Here is a 14,136-nt window from a genome sequence, read left to right on the forward strand (position 1 = left end):
TTTTCCATCAAGCGGGATTGGCCTAGGGGGGGGATTGTATAGGGATTTTAATAGGGATTTTATAACTTTTCTAAAAATAACAGGCTTATTTAATATATATTTTAATTGTTTTTAGATATTTATTGTATAGTTCCGTTTTTATTGCCTGTAAGCCGCCCTGAGTCCTTCGGGAGAAGGGCGGGATATAAATTAAAGTAAACAAACAAACAAACAAACTCCTGCTAGGAAAGCTGTGCCCCATCCTGACGAGCAAGTGCTAAGCTTTGATGTCACCTCTCTCCGGAAAACACTGCAGAAAGTTAACATTCGGAAACAGCAGACCCAGATAACAGACCTGGACATGCTCTTAGGGAATTCGCAGATGAGCTGGCTTGTGTTCTCACAGATATTTTCAATCTCCCATTGCAGCAGGCAGTGGTCCCATCGTGTTTTAAGACAGCCATCATCTTGCCAGTACCGAAAAAGTCCACAATTACAGGCCTCAATCATTACCGTCCGGTTGCACTGACATCCGTCATTATGAAATACTTTGAGACGCTGATAAAGGACATTATTGTATCTAGCCCCCCGGCAACATTAGACCCGCTTCAGTTTGCCTACTGACCAAATTGCTCTACGGAGGATGCTAATTCTTCCATTCTCCATCTGAGCTTGAAGCACTTAGAGGAAAGAAATACTCATGTGCGTTTGTTGTTTGTCGACTTCAGTTCAGCATTTAACACAATCATTCCCCAGCATCTAGTAGACAAACTGGGCCTTTTAGGCTTAAACACTCCTTTGTGCAACTGGATTCTTGATTTTCTTACCAACAGGCCCCAATATGTGCGAATTGGAACAAATTCCCCTAATACCATTTTCTTGAGTGCCTATTTTGAAAGAATGTATGCATTTACAATCCTGAAGGAAAGCCAAAGCCATCTCCCTCTATAATTATATTCTGTATGAATCTACAGTGTTTTTGATTTTTGGATGTGAAATAAATATTTTTCCTTTCCATTATATATAATGCACAACCTTTTTCTTCTAATCAGTGGCATTATCATTCATTCTATATTTACTCACAAGTCAGGAACATCATGATCCAGAGATTCTTCAGTTTGATTTTTGCTGTGAGCAGAGTCACCTTCTTGTATTTGACCCACTTCTTCATCTGTTATTATATCAAATATTGAATCATCTGTAGACTTAGAGGTTTCGTTTGTAACTGTGCCAAAGGAGAAGATACAAAAAATATTATTTATGTAGCAGGAAATACACAAAAAGTAATAATTGTAGGCTTGGGCTGCCAGAAAAGACATTAAACAAATTGCATTGATATTTCACCAATAGACATTTCTTATGTACTGTACTGTACTCCAAAAAGTCACCACTACATGTAGAATGGCAGCCTCCAAGATGTTTTAAAAAGTGTCTGTTTCTAGTAGCATACAGCATGCATCCATTTCTGCCTAATCCACATAAAGTTCCATAAAGAAAGGTTCTGATTTTTGAGCTGAAGGAGAATCTACTGCTTTGTTGGATTTTGAGTGCTGCATATGTACTGTTAAAGTTCTAATACCTACAAAATTACCTGAACACGAATGAAACATGTATTTGAAAGAAAATCCAGAAGCTTTACGTGCTCTTTTGCACATATTTCCATCACAGTGAACATTGCACTATTGTGGGGAAAGATGGGACAGCAAAGAAAATAGATCATTCTAGAATGTCACCATCCCAGTTTCACAGGATATTTCTAATTTCCTCATTAGATTCTCCTAATTAGAAAAATATGTCCTGGATTATTTAACAAGCTGACCAAAAAATAGTGTAATATCTAATCTGAAGTTTTTGTAAAGTCACAGTAAATTTGGAAAAAAATGCTGAAGCTCACCCAAAATTTTGCGGACCAGGGACAATGGTGAGGCCAGCAGACTTGATGATGGTGATTCTTCTGGTGTAAAGTTTAATTCAGAATCAACAGGATTGGCAGTCACTTTTTTAAAACAAGCTCGACAACAGCGTTCTTTCTTTCCAGTTTGCTTTGAAACGGCATAATGGTTGCAGCAGTAATAGCAGAAAATGCGGCCACACATTCTTAAAAAACAAAGTAAAAACATATTTAAAATTAAGCACTTATGGGACACAATTTTCCATACAGAAAAAAACTTACTTTCTTAATAGTACTATAGTACTAAAACCAGATACCCTTGAAATCATTAGAAATATTAAAATTATATCTGAAAAAATATTTTATTTTATTATCAAATATTAACAGCAACCAGAAATTATTTTTAACAGGTTAATCTTTTCTTTCTTTCATTCTACACTTTTATTGAGAAATGAACTGTATTATTGTACTAAATTCAGGATGCAATTTGATGTTCTAGGACTAGTTTAAGCAATTAAAGCCTTTTAGTTGATTAATAACATTGCCTTGAATCTTCTCTTCAATTCATCAAATAAAAGATGACATCCTGCTACACGTGATTTCCTAATAAAACATCTATGCATATGTACATCAAAATCTAAACCAATTCATTTTTGCCAAGTTTTAATAACAGTCAATATTGTCATTTTATCATTTAAAAATTGAACAGGATGACTGAGAATTCTACTTACAGAAATACATATAGGCTAGCTACACACAGCAAAATCTGCTACAACTCTCTGCAAAAATATTGCTGCAATGGTCATAAGTGTGAAAAACAGCCATAAGTCATTTTGTCAGTACTGTTGTAACTTCAAACTGTCAGTAAATGAATGGTTGTAAGCTGAGGATTTCTTGTATGATCAAATACTGAATTCAAAGTAAAGCAACATTACTGAAGGTTCTGGAGTATATAATAGATGGACCTCTTCCCACAGACATCTTCTTGTATTTGATAAAACACTTCTTAGTAATAACTTAATAAAATAATAGTAACAATTTCTTTTGATCTGAATCACTAAAACCTTGTTAAAGAGCTTCACATTGGGGATGGTGTGTATGGAAACTGCACTTCTGACTCTAAGTAAGCAACTGATGCAAATAACTCAGCACTTCAGCTAAATTACTGTCTTAGCCCAAGAATAATCCACAGAGAATACAGAGTCCTTCAGTTTAATGACACTGCCATCTATCCAGATTCAGCCATAGTTTCATTCCATACAGCATTAACCTTGTGAACTCTCAAGCTTCCTCCTTCCGTTATATATTCAAGATGAACAGTATTTAATATTTATTTGCTACGTATATGGAGGGGTGTGGGTCTATACATATGTTGTTTATAGTATGTTTAGGTGTGTGTCATGTATGTGTTTCACTTTGAGAGCGGGCAACTAAATTTCATTTTTGATGTGTGCCGTTGTGCCCACAGTAAAAAAATGACAATAAAGGTTATCTTATGTTATCTAAGCAAAAGGTTAAGAAAAGTACAGGTATCATGGCAGTATATTTGGATCCCCCATCTATTTGTATGTGACACATATACAAAAGGTCAGAGTTTGACCATGCTGCTGCGAATGCAGTTTTGCCTTCCAATGAAGGAGAATATTTGTAGCTCAGGATTGAAACGAAGAGTCCTTAGTGCTCTCTGAGCTTGTTTTCTTGCAGACAATTCGTTACCCTAACTAGGTAACATCATCAGTGCTAGTAAAGAGTGCTGTTTGCTCTCTGTTTATATTCTGGTTTCTTGCCTGTCTGGGTGGGTAGGGGCGGTCTTAGGGATTCTTTGGTTGAGCTATTTACCAATGGCTCTTTGGCAGTTTCTTGATTGGGATATTGCTTATTTGATTGTTGGTCTGACGTTGACCTTGGAATTCATCCATGCTGAACTGAGTGCTGATTATTGGTGGAGAGGTGCTGGAGTCTTTTTCTCTTTGGGGCTGGTTGACTGTCTCTTTTGCATAATCTGTAGATGTTGTTAATATCTATGTGTCTATTGATGACTGATTTGTCAGAGTGCCAGGCTTCTAGAAATTTCCTGGCATTTTTGGATTTGGCCCTGCAGACAAAGGCCGAACCACAGTGATTGTGGACAGAGCACAATACAAACAAAAATCAAATGAAATATGGAGGACAAAGACTCATACCTCCCTGTGAACACCAATAGAATTCAAAAACTAGGCAACCATATCAAGAGAACCCCCAGTGACCTCACTAAGAAAGGCCAAATTACCAAAGAATAGTGGCAGATGAAACACACCTATCCTCCCATGCTTCTATGGATGCCCCAAAATACACAAACCTGGCATACCTCGTTCAATAGTATCTCTACCAGGGAACCCTAATACAGCATTGCAAAAGAACTAACAAGAAAGCTTGGGCATCTCACAAGAGATAGCCAACACTCCATTAACTGGGATGTGACTATAGATGAAGTTGAAATCATGGTCTAATTCGATGTCACAACCTGTTCATGTCTATATATCCAGAATTAGCCAAAGAATCCATGACCGCATTGCTTCGCAGTACATCCATAGAAGACTTTTAGAATAGAAAATGAGATTTTCTTAATGCAAAGTATGTGCTGTTCCTTGAATCACATATTTTCCTTGAATATTCATTGTGAAGACAGTAATTGTATTACCCTATCACATACTGTAGGGAGATTTTGACAGTTTCCACTTTTAGCCATACTGTATATACATTATGAGCAAAGCTCCTCTCATGAAGCATAAACGAAACATGGACATCTGAACCTAAGAGGATACTTCTTTCTTTCTTTCTTACAACCTCTAGAACTGAAACTCCAAATATCTTTTGAATAGTACTTTGGGTGGAACTGGGGACAAATCAAAATATGTGTAAAAATATTATAAAATAGGCCTGGGAAAATTGTGCTGATTGTTAAACATCAGACCAGTCAACAGTGCTCATATTTGTTCAATCCCCTCAAAATACTGACCTGCAATGATGTCGGCGATTCATCCAGCCAAATTCTTTTTGACAGTCTAAACAACAAGTGACTTCAGCATCACCAAGCCATCTTTGTTCGGCTATGAGCTTCTGCTGGAATTCCAGAGCATCTGATTTCTGCCAAAGAGCATCCTTGTCCCTTTCAAAGTCATATATGGAAAAATAATTTGTCATTTGATAATTTGTGTTTTAAAATCTTAAGCCTGGTCCCCTATAGGATAAATTCACTTTCTCAATTAAGAACTCTCTGATAAATCTAAAGTTGGTTGGAGTCCTGAGAGGCTACCTTGCTTTTTTTATTCCTTGTGGTATATAAAAAGTTCTGCTAAGTAGCTGCATGTGCTAGTCATAGTTGGTTTTAAAAACATAAGTAAGTTTGTATCTGGTTAGTTCTTGAATGAAGAAATATGAAGGTAATTGCCTAGTCTGGAAAATTAAAAAAAAATGGAAAAACTATTTCCATATTGCAACCAAAGCAAACTTTATGAGATATCTATGAACTTACCAAAAGTCCAGCTTGACTTGAGGGAGGCTTTATTTTTCAGCATATGAGAAATGTAATAATAAAATGGATACACAAATGCACACGTGCACGTGCGCGCACACACACATGTTCATATCAATAAACAAAAACAGAATTCTGGCTCATTAGGGAACAAGGAAATTCAGTGGCACCCAGTGCTCATTAATTCTTCTTTGTTTTTTTCCCTTAGCAGAAATAGATAATAAACTATGATTCTGTGATGAACATTATGTGTAAACTAGGACCGGCATTTTGAGCCTCTTTCAACATGTTACAATCATTAGCCAAAACCAAACTCTAGTCTATATCTTGGGCGATTAGGAGTATAATGACCCAAGGTTCCCACGTGAACATATTGTTAAACCAATAACAGAATCCTTCTGGTTTGTTTAGCCAAATTTCCTACGCAATGTCATAAACTGATCATCTGTTACAATTCAGGAAGTTTTGGCTGCAGTTACTGCAATTAAAAATGGTACAATCAGCTATGAAATCTAGAGGGGTAATTACTTTTTCACAATGGCGCACTGCATATTGGATGACTCTGCTTACAAACCAGCACCAATTTGTGGTGATCTGTTCATTCAGATTCATTTTATATATCAATAGGACATAATTAGGCTCTGATAATAATGAATGGCAAACATTCAGAAAATCCAAAAAAGGACAAATATTTTATGCAGAATTTCACATAGAAGAACACAGAAGAATAAATTTACAAAATAGAACCAGACAACAAAGCTACCAAACACCCAAGGAAGCTAACTTATTACAAGCATATGGACAGCCAGCATTTGGGTCTAATGTTAAATAAATATTATCAGAGAAGCAGCACTTTTTTCTCTGAAACTTTAAATGTCAAGCTATCACCCACAAACCACAGGATTTAACAAATAGTCAAACATAGGATGAAAAAATTAGTCAACAGTGCAGAGTGTGATTCCACAACCAGATAGAGGTTATATTGCTTCCAATCAATTACACATGCATAAGAAGAAGATAATGAATATTCTTGAGTCTGCAAATAAATTCTTCCGTTTTAGATTTAAAACAAAACAATGTATTTGCAGATTCAACAATATTAATTTCGTCTCGTCAGTAAAGAACAAGTGAGAAGAGTCTATTTGGGCTGATATGTGCATTTGACTACATCACAATCTTTTGCTTTGTTGAATTTTTGATATAATCAGACTGGTCAGTGCAAAGTTTTAAATATGAGTTGCTTTTTAAATGTAACAATAAAATGGAAAATACAAAATGTTTCCATTAATATTTTCTAGCCCCAGGAGTGTTATTGATATGCATATTAACTGTATTCATACTGCATATTTTCAGTTTGAGATAAGGTGTAATATGTTTTGGATGTTCATATTATTTTGTACTATATGTCTGTTATATGGAAACTGATGGGCTGGATAACAGAAATGGATTCCCTATGCCCTTATTGTTAAGAGGCTAATCTTTCAACACTAGAAAGATAAATTAATGGCCCAACTGACCTCCAAGGGATAGAATAACAGAATCACAGAATTGTAAGGGACCTTGGAGGTCTTCTAGTCCAACCCCCTGCTCAGGCAGGAAACCCTATACCATTTCAGACAAATGGCTGTCCAGTCTCTTCTTAAAATCTTCCAGTGTTGGAGCATTCACTTCTGGAAGCAAGTTGTTCCACTGATTGTTCTATCAGGAAATTTCTCCTTAGTTCTAGGTTGCTTCTCTCCTTAACTAGTTATTGATGTTCCTTATGACTTAAGACTGAATTGGTTATGGATGTGGATTACAGACAACCTCTCTTATGGACTACAACTCCATCACTAAGCAATACAGTCACAAAGTGAAACATCGTGTGACTGCACTGAATTTTATCAGTTTTGGATGCAGCTGTGAAGAAAATCACCGAGTCATTAAGTGTGAAATCACGTGACCATGATTTGAGACTTCCTCCAACTTCCCCAATGACTTTTTTTATCAGGAGTCAGCTGTGAAGACTGCAAATGGCAATCACGTGCCTGCAGGATGCTGTGACTGTTATAAATGCAGAACAGTTGCCAAGCACCCAAATCAAAATTAGATGACTGCAGAGGGAGCTGGAACATCTGCAATTTCAAGGATCAGTCATAAATCTCCTTTTTCAGTGTTGTTGTAGTTTCCAACAGTTGCTAAACAAGCACACTTACAATGGAATATGGAGACATCCTTTATCCTAACAGTTGTATAAACTTCAATGTATATCTATAGGAAACTATGTTTGTTCTATTGTATTCTATTTTTCTCTTATTATTTGTTCTATTAAACAAAGCAAACCAAAGCAACACCCCCAAAAAACTACTATTGTGTTGCTGTTGCAATAGAACATTATCCAAATAAACAGTCTCCATAACCACTTCATCCTCAGATCTCCTCAACTCACCTAGATTCTCCTAATACAAAAACATTGGGAAAATGTAATAAAAAATGTGGTATTGCCATATGCCAGAATATGAAATTGGATAGAGAGTTGTGGAATAAATTAGGACTTCTGAAGGCCTGGAAGCAAACTCCGTTCCTGAATGATAACATAGTTCCTGGTTAAAAAGGGGAGAAATATTGTTCCTTCTAGAATTCCAAATGGACAAAAACGCATGATTAGTGCTGCAGAGAAGAATACAATATATTTAGAATATACCGAATTGAAGATTTTTAAGATAACTTTGTGGGGTACTGCCAACCATAAATATGGCTTTAAATTCTGTAGCAGTAAAATTTAGAGGAGAAAAAATAAAAAGATTTTTTCCACTTGATAATGAGGTTATCTAAAAATAAATCTACCAACCTGAGAAGTTCAATTAGTTTTTCCTCTAAGAACTTCTTTGTTTTAGTTAGATCATCCAGTTCAGCCAGTAACTTGGCCTCATTGTTGTCTTGCTCTGATTTCATCTCGTTGAATTTATCACAGTGGTCTTGAATTTGTTCATTTGTTCTGCTGACTTCTGTCTGGGCTCTGTTCAAAAACATATTCAATTTTCCTTAATTGCTTTTATTGCTATCCAGACCACAATTAACACTAGAAATAATACTATTAATCTTCACAGAGCACTAAATATGAAAATGAATCTAGCAGATAAGACTTTAACTTCTTTCAAAAAAAATTTGTCAAACTATCAACCTAGATTTTTTTTAAAATAGATATTGTGAAACAGCAGTCATACTTTACATTAATTTAAACGTTCATAGAGATCGGAATGCAGATCAAAACTAAATATTTGTAATTGATAATAGATTTCAACCTGAAGAACAGAGTTAACCTCACCCACTTAAGAGCAATTTTGCCTATCCTGGCTCTCTGCAGCTATATTGAATTATCATTTTCAGAGTTTCAAGAAATGCTGGAAGGGAATTCTCAGAGTTGATTTCCATTTGAAACCAATTTGCAGTTGGTAAACAATATTTAAAAATTTCTTATCCTTAAGAAGGACAACAGATTTTTGGGCACCACTTTGAGGCCTCAGAAAATTCTCTTGTGTTCTGAACAAAAGGTGTATATAAAAGGGAACTCTTCTGTACAAGGTAATGCAAAGGTTGATTTTAAGTTGGGGAGGGCACAAAGTATCACTTGACAGCATACTACCCTACCTTAATTTTGTTAGGTCTGATTTTGTCTCCCTCCTTATTCTGCTAAACAGAACCATTAATTTCTGTCACTGTGTCCTGGCTTGCTTGCTTATTAATTTATTTTATTCATAACCATATTTATGTGGCTGCCCATCTCACCAAAACCGAGTCTTAATATAACTCTTGTGGTAGTCATGTATAGCCTACATGTTTTGATAAACTGTTTATCTAATCTAGACATGTATTAGATGAATATATTGCATTCACATAAAAATGGTGCTATTGTTTCACTTTTTATTTTTTTTTCTTATGGTGAGGTTATTTTTGTGTTTTTTATAATTTCATGTTAATTTTATTTGTGTTCATTCTAATCAATATCTACATTAGAGGCTATACTTTTGAATAAAGAGCAAAGTAAATATTTGCAAATATAACAAAATTAATACAAGCAATCTTCAACTTATAACCATTCGTTTAGCAACTTACAATGGCACTGAAATAAGTGACTTATGAATATTTTTCACACTTAACTACCATGGCATGATCAAAATTCAGATGTTTGAAGAAGCCAGATTCACTTAATAACTGTGTTATTAACCTAATAACTGCAGTGATTCCCTTAGCAAATGTGGCAAGAGACATCGTAAATGGAAGAACATTCACTTAAAAACTGCTAAGTGTGCTTTTTCTGTTGCTTAGCAAAAGAAAATTTGGGCTTAGGTATGGCTGTATGTTCTATGTTGAGGACTACCTATACAATTGTACAATACAATCAAGTAAAACACGTATTATATGTACATGTATATCACTGCAATTGCAGGAAGCTCTTTAAAGCAAGCCTGGCACTTTCATAATACCATAATGCCATTTCTACTTCTCCAAATTACATTTAAACAGGCCCTCAGTGGTTTTTATTACATCTGACTCTTGAAATGTTGAAAACATTATGAACTGAGAGTTTGCCTCCTGCAGCTTGTAGAAAGGTGCAAGATCAGCATTCAATCAGCGTTCTGTCTTCCTTTCACATTTTCAGTTCACATTATGTGCACTGATGTGGGGATCTCTCCATTACCAGATTAGTAGCCACGGAGAGGAAGAGCTTTCAAACTCTAGAGGCAAAATTGTCTGGTTATCTTTAAAAAAAAACTATAAAGGAACAGCTTCTCTGCAAGATACTACAGTAGCTGATCCTCTATTATGATAGGAAAAGGACTGATTTAAGGAGTTACAAGTCACAAGAATTTCCACCAAACAAAAATAGTTGCCCCTACATTCTTCACAGTAACGTTAGCACTCACAAAATATGGTTTGAGATGTATCACAGCTGGAAATAAATCAGATCTGCTGACAAACACAGAATGTGGATGTCTGGAAGCGCAAAGACCAAGAGGGGAATATCTTCAATATTATTGTCCCCCTTGATACAAATTGTGGGGTCAGTGAAGAAGAGCAAAATAATTCTCCCAGTCACTTGGCCACCATTGGCATCACTGCCCATGATAAAAGAGCAATACAAATAATAGAAGGCACTTTTTAAATCCCTGCATTATAATGCTTCCGGGGGGGGGGGGAAACCCTACATTTATTTATAATATTTGTTCATTCTATATATTTATATACCCTTTCAAGACTGAAATTATTTCAGTTAAGCTCCAACCTTTTAAGATCTTCTTTCAGTTCTGCAATTTCTTCATCTTTTTTTTGCTGGATTGCTTTGTACTCAGTCACTTGATCCATGGAAAGGTTCAGTTGTACATGCAGGTTTCTTTTCACAGCCTAGCAAAATGATATTGTTAACTGAATAGAAATCAAGCTCTATTTAATCTCCTAGTTGGAATAAACAAATAATAAAACAGACAATTTAGGGTTTCCATGGTGTTAAGGAACGATAGTAAATACCGACCAAGTGGATGTTCAAAGAAGAACAATTTTGATGATATATTAAGTTGATAATCTATGCAATGTTTTCCAACAAAATGGACAGCCATGTAACTTTATCAAAAAGTGCCTGACCACTCAACCCAATATAGCACAATGAACAACTGTGAAAAGAATATAACACTGCCACATATTAAAAACATTTCAGAAATCACCAAAAGACTTACAACCACATAAATCAACCAAAGCCCTCTGAAACATCCTAAGTAAACAAAACACCCAAGAACCCTAGAAAGAAAAATAAGTGTCATCTGCAACATACACTTTTGTAGCCACTGTCTAGGACAAACAAGTAGAAGATTAGCTGAGTACATCCATGAACACCAACTAGCACTGATTAGACATGATGAAAACTCCTTAATTTCACAACACATGGACAGACGTAAAGTTTCAGCTGGGAAAAACTGTATCTTAGACCAAGAAGCCTGACACTCAGACAAATCAGCCATCAACAGGCACATAAAGATAAACAACATGTACATTCAAAAGAGACAATCAAAAAGTAAAAAAAGAAATAAAAAGACCAACAATTAAGAAGTAAACAATACCCCAATCAACTCAGGCAAACAACTAACATAAATAACAGTCTAATCAAGGAACCACCAAGACCATTCTCATCAACAGATAGGACAATCTCCTTGTATATAAAATGAGAGCAAACCCTACTCTCTTCTAGCAATGATGATTTGTTTGGTAATGAAATAGTTACAAGAAAACAAGCAATCTCAGAGGGCACCAAGAACCCCACAGTTCAACCCTGAGCTGCAAATATTATCTTTGATACTTTATCTAATGCTTAATGTGTTACGGTATAAAAGGTTGGTTAATTGTTTTTAATGCTGCATGCAACCCAGAGTCACACTGTTTAAGCTGGGCATTTTAAATTATATACCAAACATTTGGAATCATTCTATGAAGAACCATAGATTTATCAGCAATGGAGTATAGCAAAACAGATTATAATGCTTATTTATCTTTTATTATACTACAGATATCCTTCTACAAGTTACAAAGCTCGTGTTGGAGGAGGAAAACAAGCTGTGCCAAGGGATGATAGAGCTTGCTCTCCTTCCCTTGGCATCCGTAGATCACATGACTGCATCCAAGAAGCAATCGCCATTTTCAGAGTGGCTGCAATGAATTGTAGCTACTCTAAAAATGGCGCTTGCCAGTTGTGGAGGTAAGTGTGTAGTTTGAGTGCAGTGGAAGCAAGCATGCCCAGCTTTGCCCAGCCTGGTTTTCAAGCAGTGGGCTTTGTGCAACTGTCTGTAGTGTGTCTAAGGGTGAATGACTGCGGAGGTGCTGCAGAGGCCTAACATTGAAACCAAGATATAAGTAGCTTTTGGAGGGTCTGTTGTAACTTCAGATGATTGCTAAATGAAGACTATCTCTACTTGTTTACTTTCTGCTTATGAATTGGTTCTTTATTAACATACTGTAATAATAAGACTGACCAATATCGATCTGTATGGAACAGGCTTAATGCTGTTTAGAAACAGGCATTTTTACATACGTTTTAGAGGAATTTTCTCTGTACTATATTCTACATGCATATTATTTACATCTATTTACAATACTATAAATTATGAAGGATCCAATCTGGTTCGGTCATCAGGACTAGAGGTTTTGTCTTCCGAGCTTTCGGACTGGTACTGGAGTCCATCCTCAGGGAACTTCTCTGTCTGCTTTGGGCTGTTTTGTGTGTGGTTTTTATATAGTGCCTGTTGTGTCTAGCTTTTTAGATGTAGATTGGAGAATTGATGGCTGGCTATTAAGTCGGCTGTTATAATTTATATTTTTTCTGTTTTTCTTTCTTCTACTGTTTTTTTGTGTTAAAGCAATAAAAAGCATTTTTTCTACATTGTTCAAAAGACTGCCACAACTTTGATCTAAGCCAGGGCTTTTCAACCTTTTCACCCATTGTACCACTTTTAGGATATGGCAACATCCGAGTACCACCAGTCGCCTAGCAAGGTGTCAAAAACTTGATGACCAAAAAAAAAAAAAGGAAAAAAGTGATAAAGTACAGGTAGTCCTCGACTTACAACAGTTCGCTTAATGACTGTTCGAAGTTACAATGGCACTGAAAAAAGTGCCCCCCAAGCCACAGCTGAGCAAGACACCTGCCTGCCCACCCGGCGGCGCTCTTCCTCCTGTCCGAGGTTTTCATTGTTGTGAGCATTTCTGTTGAGGATTGGCAGTGGGGGTGGGGTGGGGGGGTGTTTGGTTTTTATTTCCCCCGTCTGCTGGGTGGTTGCAGCAGGTTTTGGTCACTTCACATGACCCTGGGACACTGTGACCGTCATAAATATGAATCAGTTGCCAAGCATCTGAATGTAAATCACAAGACCCCGGAGATGCTGCAACATTCCAGCTGATTGGCACTTCTTCTGGGCTCAGCAGAAGCACCAGGATCAGCGCCGAACTCCAGATGGAGCCTGGCGCTGATCCTGGTGCTTCCACTGAGTCCTGACAGCCCTGAAGAAGCACCGATCAGCTGGAAAGCGGCACTGATCCTGGTGCTTCCACTGAGCCCTGACAGCCCTGCAGCTCCAGCCATCTCTCGCTCAGGCTTGTGCGGTGCTGCCACCGGTTCAGCTCATTCTCCTCCCCCGCTACCCCTTTTCTAGGATGGTCGTGTACCACCTGTCAGGTGCCAATGTACCACAGGTGGTACCCATACCACTGGTTGAAAAGCCCTGATCTAAGCAATTCACAGGTTAGTAATTGTCTCCCAGGAAAGCGTAGAGATTCTAGGAACCACGTGCATTCTAGGAACCATGCATTGAAGAATTCTGCATCCTTGCCTCTCTGGCTTTCCAAAGTTTTGGTCTCGTTATTGCCAGGAAACAGGATATCAGTTAAAATTTAGAATTAGTTTATATATGATCTGTTCTCTTAAGAAAGTAATGTACAAGACTGATGCAGCTTACAAAGAGTTTACAGGCAAACTTTAGGAAAACCATAAAAATGCACACAGTATAAAGTATCATACATTTCTGGACAATAATCATGTTCTACCTGCCACACGAAAATTTCAAAATCAGATTAAGTTTCTTTGCTTTTAAACCCTGAAATATATTTTCTAGTTACTACTGAATCAAAAATATGTAGTGGAGGAGAGAATACAATGAAACTAATTTGGCAGACTAGATGTCTGTTAAAGGGTAAATTATATTATTTATCCAATTTATGATATTTGAGT

General features: G+C 36.6%; 1 protein-coding gene across 1 annotated transcript in view; it reads right to left on the reverse strand.

The window, feature by feature from the left end:
- FYCO1 (FYVE and coiled-coil domain containing 1) overlaps positions 1-14,136 on the reverse strand; it is a 49,723-nt gene that overhangs the window by 17,508 nt on the left and 18,079 nt on the right. The window contains exons 10-14 of the mRNA XM_015823030.1: positions 10,651-10,769; positions 8,215-8,382; positions 4,869-5,018; positions 1,874-2,076; positions 1,063-1,204 (exon numbers count right to left, since the gene is read on the reverse strand). Coding sequence (XP_015678516.1) covers positions 1,063-1,204; positions 1,874-2,076; positions 4,869-5,018; positions 8,215-8,382; positions 10,651-10,769 — 782 coding nt within the window. The remainder of the gene's footprint in view (positions 1-1,062; positions 1,205-1,873; positions 2,077-4,868; positions 5,019-8,214; positions 8,383-10,650; positions 10,770-14,136) is intronic.

The sequence above is a fragment of the Protobothrops mucrosquamatus genome, unplaced genomic scaffold (genome assembly GCF_001527695.2).
Source record: "Protobothrops mucrosquamatus isolate PMUCROS unplaced genomic scaffold, P.Mucros_1.0 scaffold_177, whole genome shotgun sequence".
In the NCBI taxonomy this organism is placed as follows: domain Eukaryota; kingdom Metazoa; phylum Chordata; class Lepidosauria; order Squamata; family Viperidae; genus Protobothrops; species Protobothrops mucrosquamatus.